Consider the following 8,131-nt stretch of genomic DNA (forward strand, 5'->3'; position numbering starts at 1 on the left):
CGTTCTTCCTTAGCTCGGCCGATTAGGAGCCTGTGCGAGAGTTGAAACTGGTTCAAAGGTGCCGGTTTTAGCATCGAATTGAGCCGCGTCGCACCGCCGCCGCCGCGGTTGTTATGTAACCGACAAGGTCTGCACCGATCGAAGACTTTACGTTTTGCAATGTAAGTTGCGTTCGTGGGTCGCGAGCGGCAAAAATGAACGTGGTGCAACCGGAGAAAAAAAAAACCACCTTTGTTTGCCAAACGTCGGCTTTAAAAATCGGTCTAGGATTTTCGCCTCGGTCCTGAATAATACCGGTGGCGAGGCGTGAATGATCCATTATCGATATTTTCGAATTTGAAGCTATGGTAAAGAATCGATTGTTCAGGTGTTCGTTGCCAACACCCTGTTTATCGATCCATTTCTATGGATTTACATGGCAGATCAATCGATGTACCGCAAAGCAAGCCACGCCACTGAATAATGTTGTTCAATTTAGTTTATTTTATATGTAAATCCGATTCCTGCATCAAAGATTGTCTTAATAATCTGTTTTCTTTCTTTTATTCTTGATCAAAAGCCGAGTTTTTTTTTTTCATTTCAGCTGCGCGATTGGTTTGCAAGAATCGTATGCTTCTTGATGAAAGTACTGTTTCTCGAGATATTCTGGCGCAAAAGCAAAAAACAAAACACTTAGTGATCAAAAACCTTGATTTTCAGGCATCATCCTATGTATTCTTGGCTCTTAGTGAAGAATAAAGAAAGTTTGTTTCCATTCCATTATCCATTTGATAGTTTGACTGCATTTTGCAATAAGGAACTACAATTTCTGGCTCATTTACAAAAACACCAATCTGTGCAGAGAAACTAACGAAACGAATGTTGTTCTAAAATGAGCCAGAAATTGCAGTTCCTACTTGTAAAATGTAGTCCAGTTCATCCAGGTCAGAGTAAGGAATACAGGTGTCGCGCTGGTGAGAGGCGGCCAAGGAACAGTTATGATATCACGTAAGAGAAGAAAGCTCCAAAGTTTGGAGACTCGATTACGGCGACTACCAACAGCGCGGTTGCCGAAGTGCCCGACTGCAATCCACATTCTTTCCATGAAAACAATGGCTTTAAACGATCCGACCTGCAACGCTGCAGCAAACGCTGCAATACGAGGCGAACATTTTGTAACGGCCGATACCATACGTAAGATCCCGAAACGGAACTTCCTCGCGCAAACATAACACATGTTCCGGGGCCTTTCTAAAATCATTTTTTTCGTGTTTGCGACTGTCCGATATCTCGTGAAGTGTCTCCACGCCGAAATAACGCCGGTTTCAAAATAAGCGAAGAAAAGTTGATCAGCGGGCTGATTCTAGACTAAGCTATAGACAAATAAGACAAAAGGGATATGAAGGTACCCTACTGGTGGAAGCGGGTGGTTACGATGGACAAAGGAAAATTAGACTTACTAACGGCAATCCACGAGAGATCATACGGTTGGTCCATCATTTACCCCCTTCGTCTACGAGAACCACCCATTTCAACCAATAGGTTCGTTCCATACTCCTTATGTCTTCATTATATACTAATTTTAACAATCAGACTGCTGGAGAAGGTGGTCTCGATCAACCCGGAGAGAAAGATCCTCCGAGAATGAAGACTTCACTTACCTCCCCCTTCCTTCCCCCTCGCAAACCGCGCCCTGGCCCATGCCCCCTTTCCCTTCCCTCCGACCAGAGCTCGAACGAGGAAAACGATCAACACGACGAGGTCAGTGACCGTCCACGTTTCGGTGGCTAATTTAGCTCAATTCCGATCGTGATTTGCCAACAGGCCGGTGAATCGCTTACTCTTTGACACCTAATGTTTGAAAATAGAATTCTGATATTGAAATGGTAACCCTTTCAACTAAAGTACTCGGCAGAGTACGGCAGAAGGAAACGTTATTACCGCTGCTTCGTTCGTTGCGAACCTCTGTTTCGATCCTAGTTTCCATAGGTTAAATGCGAGCAATCGATATATCGCAAAGCACGTCCACGCATGACTCCATAAGCACGTCTGATAACAGAGAACGCAATTCATCCACGGAAACCATCAATGTCTACCGATAGGCGGTGGAATGGAATACGAAACAGTGCGAAGTTCTTTTTCTAAGTTTGGATAAAAGTCTCCCCTATTGCTGCTACGACGACGTTCAAGGCATGAAGCAGTGAGCGAGATTACTAGACGGAGTATTTTCACCAGCGTGAAGAGTTTACAGCGAATTCACCATATTCCGTCAACGAAGACCAGCCGCATTTATTATGAGAATTGGCTGCACTGTTTCCCTGCTGCGCCGCCGCCACAACGCGTCGCAAAGTGGGGAGGGGGGGGGGGGCTTCCGACGCGACGGGGGAGCCTGTTCCCCGAGCCCCCCTCTTTCGCCCTGCACTCGTAGCTCAATTCACGCTTCAAGCCAGGCGTGCTACCTTTGAGGTTAGAATCCGTTGCTTGGCGAGCACTGGCTCGTGAGGCCGCTCAAGCTTGCCGCTTGCGGACGTTGCGTCAAATTATCGTTCCCCAGTCGAAACAACGTAATTGCATTTCAACGTTGTAAGGTTCTCAATCGCGACTTGAATTTTCGCGAGGAAATTGATGGGAGTTTTCAGCTAAAAAAACCATCCAGTTCCCCCATGCTTCTCGTAAAAATTAGCACCATTTCGGACAGAAATTGCACTTAAATTTTTGTAAGAAGTTAAATGATGTGAGATGATTATGCAACCTTGGAAAGAAATTACGTTCTTTCGTACGGGAAACGACAACATACGCATTTCTCCTAAAATGTTTTCAAACGCATCGCACAGTCTAGCTCACAGTGGTAGAAAATACACCCAACCTCTCGTGTAGCCGTGCTTACAAAGAGAGAAAGAGCAAGAATGACAAATTTTTCAAAATCAAGTTTTCTTTCAAATTAATGAAAACGTCAGCATCATCAAGTAAGCTCGTAGTAGACTGAACATACGGCTGCCTTTCAAAATATGAAAGAAGTAAGTCCCTTTTTCATACCCAAAGAAAACAATAATTCATTTCCTTCTCTCATACGCAAGTTACAGAGCTATCATAATTTGATGGGTAGGTAAGTTTCAGATGCTGAATCGACCAAAGGATCTATTCCCGAGTTGGCGTGCTCTGTCCAAGAGAGAAGAAGTACTTGGGGAAATTTGCCTCATGGGAAGTCAAGGAAAACAGAGCCTATTGTATGAAGAAAGAGTAATAAAGAAAGGAGACAATAAGGAAAATGTAAGCGTAAAATCAGTTTCGGAGCTTGTTTCCTGATACAGCACGGCGAATGGCAACCGCGAGTTAATGGGTGGGGGGAAGGGGTCGAAAAGGGCATAAAGATATTTAAGATGAAAACTAAGTGAGGAGCAGTGGCGGGGCGTGAATGATCGATTATCGATATTTCCCCATTCGAAGCCATGGTGAAAAATCGATTATTAAAGTGTTCGCTGCAAACACCCTCCTTATCGATCCTTTCCCATAGGTTAAAATGGCAGATCAATCGATATATCGCAAAGCACGTCACGCCACTGGTGAGGAGAAAATAATAAATTCAAATCGGCGTGATTAAGTTTAGAGAGTTCCAAGAGGACATTCTGCTAAATTGATAGGTATAGGTCTGGAGACTTAAACGCAGCGATAGAAAAGTAAGACAGCGTCAAGAAATGCCTTTTCGTTGCCGAGGCCTGAGTAACGCCCAATTTCCCCGCTAACGCGTGGACAAACGAAAATAAAGAATCTCTCTATAAAAACTTTTACATTTTCAAACTTTGAGAATATAAACAACAGGATTTGACAAGTTGGAAGCTCAAGCTCAAAGTCACATCAACTGCTCTACCGTGTTATCTTTTACTTATCGGGAAATGCTCTCAGCTAGAGGATTATTGCGGGGACTGTACACTATTCATGACGAGGGAAGCTGTCTTGAACATAAACCACGAGATTAGAAACTATTGGATAGAGACGTCAACTTGGAAAATACTAGTTAATGAAGAATTGGTTCGGAGAAAGAGGAACAATTTTAGGTCAATGCAGGCTATGATTCAGTAGTTATTCTTTCAAGTTGACTATCATTTATTGATTGCATTATACTCAATCAAGCAATTGAAATCGATGGGTATGGATTACTTCACACGCATTTACAAGGGCAATGCACAATGTTGCGATCTTTCCGAATCGCCACTGCCTTATTAAAATTAGTGTAGAAATAACCTACACATTAACTGTGTTGAGTCTCCATGACTCAAGACCGAGAGTTTGAACTAATTTCCACTCATGCACTACTGATATTTCAGAATAAGAGGAGATTAAGCGATGAGGAACAAACTAGATCTTGATTTTTTAAATGTAAAGGGGAAATTGTTGAACGTAGCAAGAAAGAGGGGAAAAAGCAAATGTGAGAGAATCGAAAGGGATCGACAGCCGCACTGCGAGGTGCTCAGCGAAAAAATGGAGGGAGACGCTCGTAATAACTCGATTAAGATCTTGGAGGAGCTGAGCGGTGGGCAGGTAATTGATATTTTGTCGGATCTGCCAACAAGGCGACACATACGGCGCGGTAAGAGGGCGACAAGCGAAAAATCCGTTCTCACCCTCACGAGTGGGCCCGAGTGTTGGAAGCACAGAGCTCAGCCAAGGAACAAAAGTTAATAAATAGAATGGCATTTTAGCCAGGTAAATAAAAAGTGGCGAGCCGGAATGTTAAGAAAGAAGATAGGATTAGGGAGGTAAATTAACCAAAGAACAATAACAATTTTATACGATTGACGGGAAAGGCGATGAAAAGAAACAACGGAGAGGGGGAGTGACAAAGAGGGGGAGCGTGCCGGGCCAAGGAGGAAGGGGGAAAAATGCAAAGAAGAAAGGAAGAGGAATGCGATCGCAGGGAAGGGAGACGGATCATGCACGGAGGGGAGGGGCGGGCTGGGAGAGGCGCACGAGAAATAAAAGAGAAACAACCGTTTTCAGGCGAGCGGCAAAGGGCAGGAGGGGAAGAGACGAGAACATAGGTTAGAGAAGCACCAATAAACAGAACAACTCAACAACATTCACAAATGTGCAACTGGAAAGTAAGGGGCGGAGGTCTGCGGCGCGCGCGCGCGCGAGCAGTGTCGCCGAGGGCGCGGGGGTGCGGGGGGCTTCTCGCTTCCCGGACTCCCTCTTCGCGGGCCACGTTCGTCGCAGGGCCCAGTGCGTCCTGGTCGCCCGACCGCGCTCAAGGTGCGCCATCCGCCCCGAAGGACCGTGTCGATAAACAATCCAGGGGAAACATGACAAATACGCCGATTGGACTACTCAAAATTTACAAGCAAAAATAAATTTAAAAAAAACCTCATCTCGCAAATTCATCGAGCCATGCACAAATCACTAATCAGCCAGCATTTTGGACAAAACCACATGCAGTTTCTTGAATTAAAATGTTGATAAATAAAACAAATAGGGTGAGCTATAAAAACTGACGAAACGCTGGACATTTTGGGGGTGAATATTAACGTGACCGTTAAAAGATGCAAAGCAAATAAACGCTGAAGGAAACCCAATTCGATGTTTAATTAAATATCGAGAAGTAGTGAAAATAAAAAAAAAAATTCACAGGGGAATTAGATTGATCAAGGCATTTTTGACGCTGTCTTACTTTTCTATCGCTGCGTTTGAGTCTCCGAGCCTATACCTATCAATTTAGTAAAATGTCCTCTTTAAAAAGAAATGTACTTTTCAGGAGTATCAAAGCTACTTGGCCTCGGCCACGCAAAGACATTATTGATGCTGTCTTACTTGTCTACACTTCGTTTCAGTCTCCAGACCTAAACGTGGAATTAAAATAAATAAAAGTAAGAAATTGCTTGAAAGAAATAACGGAGTGTCCTTCATGCCCACATAATACTTCATCGTTGTCACTTAATTTTGTCAATTGGATTCTGAGGTTCATCGCTTTGGGTTTAATGCACGAAATATAAGCACGATTTTGAGATAGATATCAGAGTCTGCAGGAATGCACTGGATTTGGAAGCATGATAATAATTTGACGAATGTTCATCAGGGCGATAAAGAAGACTTCGTAAAATTAGGCGAAATATCCATTATTCGTTCATAATCATATTTGGGGGTAATTAATCATCAAGCTGATACCATAAAAACAGAATTTTATCGGGATTGAATCAAACAAAGCGTACTCGCATTTACAATGGCACTAATGCCTAAAAAAATTAAAAATAAAAAATAAATGCACCTAAATATTTAAAACTTGAATAGGGTTTGAAAGTGATAATTCCAGTGATCTGGGAGCCTACTTGAGGAAAAATTTAAGAGCCAATGAAAAATTAAGAGGCAAATAATCTTTAAAATCGAATCGCCCGAGCGCAGGTCAGAGAATAGAATTTGACATTAATGCACGAGGTAGAGGGAACATTGTTGGAGCCCTAGTCAGTTCGAAAGTTTGCTCGGTTAAAATTATTTAGGGCAAGCTCGTTTATCAATTTTTGCAGGAACAATTAAGTGTTCGGACGAAGTAGGTATCTAATCATAATTAGTCATGCTTGAATGTCAAATACAGGCAGTGCAGACCCTTTATCTATCGTCAACCACAAGTTAAACGACTATGCGAAGTTAAATTGAAAAACGAGAATACGTTGATACCCGCACTATCCCTCCTTGGAAGGTATTTAATGTTTCGTCATAGCAAAGTCCTACATTGGACACGGACACACTACATTGACGTTATCAATGACATGCCGAAAGGGATAGTGTAAGAGAAAATCAACTCAAACGAGATGAACACAGTTGATAATTAAATCTGCATCCGCGTACTATAAAATTAAATATTTGGACACTTGCAACAGTTTTCCGTTGATAAAAGCCAGTGAGCACTGATTCACACTTTCACTTTAAATGGGTAACAGTCCAGTCGATGAAATTTCAGGCACGTAAACAAAAATATCCATGGCGATGTTTAAAATCCGTAAATCCAGAGGTTCGATGGCACTTTCACACAGATGTAAACAAACGGCACTTATCACTTGTTATCGGTTATTAGCCGGCAAGAAGAAGGCTTAGGTTCCGAAACCAAAATTAAATTTAAGCTTCCGGAAAAATGAAATACCGAAATGTGAAAATCATAATTTTGAAACAGATAATTTAATTCGGCAGTTTAAAACACGTCCAGACTACAGGAAATTTGTGATGGTTAGGGCTCAAACACGAATCTTTAAAATATTTAATTAGAGATAAGGGAATTGCACCGATTCAGGGATGACTTGACTAGACAAAAAACGGAGGATGACGGCGATCGGACATTGTAAATAAATTCACTCGGCACAATCAAATCAAAACAAACAAAGGCTTTGGCAAATGTAAACAAAGGCGGATTACGGAATTTTGATAACGCGACGCTATTTCGCGAGGGATGCACGCGTGCGATAGAACCCAAGAATCCAATTGACGACGTTCGAAGAGCGGAGATTCCTGGAAACACGTGTCGGAAATCCGGAAAATGCTAATTTCCCGGTGATAAACTGATAAGACACAACATAAACAAACGGACCAGCAGCGGTCCCCGTGGCGTACCTGTAGGAAGTATATCCAAGCATTTGTAAATCAAAAACATGAAACTAATTTTTCACAAGTTCACACAAACCGAAAAACACAAACGAACAAGTTTATTCGGGGCGAAAACGCGATGACATAATTGTCAAAACACGTGAGGGAAAACGAAGTTTAATCCGACGCGGCACGGACACGATACACAGCGAGAACGGCGGCCAAGCGACTGAATCCAATTTCCAAGTTACAGACGCACACACACTACAATGCGCAGGCGGGCGGGCGGGGGGGGGAAGGGGGAGGGGGGCTCAGGGAGCGCACTGCACTAGCCTGACCTGGCCCCCACCACCCGGTTTATCTCATTCCATCCGTCCACAATATCGGTTATACGGCCCGAGTTGCCGAGTTTCCCGCTTGACACACTCGCACTCACACAACAATCATTTAAAGGCATTATGATAAACCATCACAACAAGGAGTACGTCTCTCTTGTTCCCGTCCCCTAGCGCACCCCTTCGCGGCGTTGCCGCGTCTCCCCGCGACGCACCGCCACCTCCGCCGCCGCTCGCTCGTGCTATCCTCA

The 8,131-nt window shown here is 43.5% G+C and overlaps 1 protein-coding gene across 2 annotated transcripts in view; it reads right to left on the reverse strand.

The window, feature by feature from the left end:
- The window catches only part of tna (Zinc finger MIZ domain-containing protein tonalli), a 125,558-nt gene extending 117,772 nt beyond the window's left edge, over nt 1-7,786 (reverse strand). For both annotated transcript variants that reach the window (XM_019050744.2, XM_072299620.1), the window contains exon 1: nt 7,573-7,786. In XM_019050744.2, the coding sequence (XP_018906289.1) occupies nt 7,573-7,595 (23 nt within the window). In that variant the 5' untranslated portion in view covers nt 7,596-7,786. The remainder of the gene's footprint in view (nt 1-7,572) is intronic.
- Nucleotides 7,787-8,131: the final 345 nt, after the last annotated feature.

The sequence above is a fragment of the Bemisia tabaci genome, chromosome 4, assembly GCF_918797505.1.
Source record: "Bemisia tabaci chromosome 4, PGI_BMITA_v3".
NCBI classification, from domain to species: Eukaryota; Metazoa; Arthropoda; class Insecta; order Hemiptera; family Aleyrodidae; genus Bemisia; species Bemisia tabaci.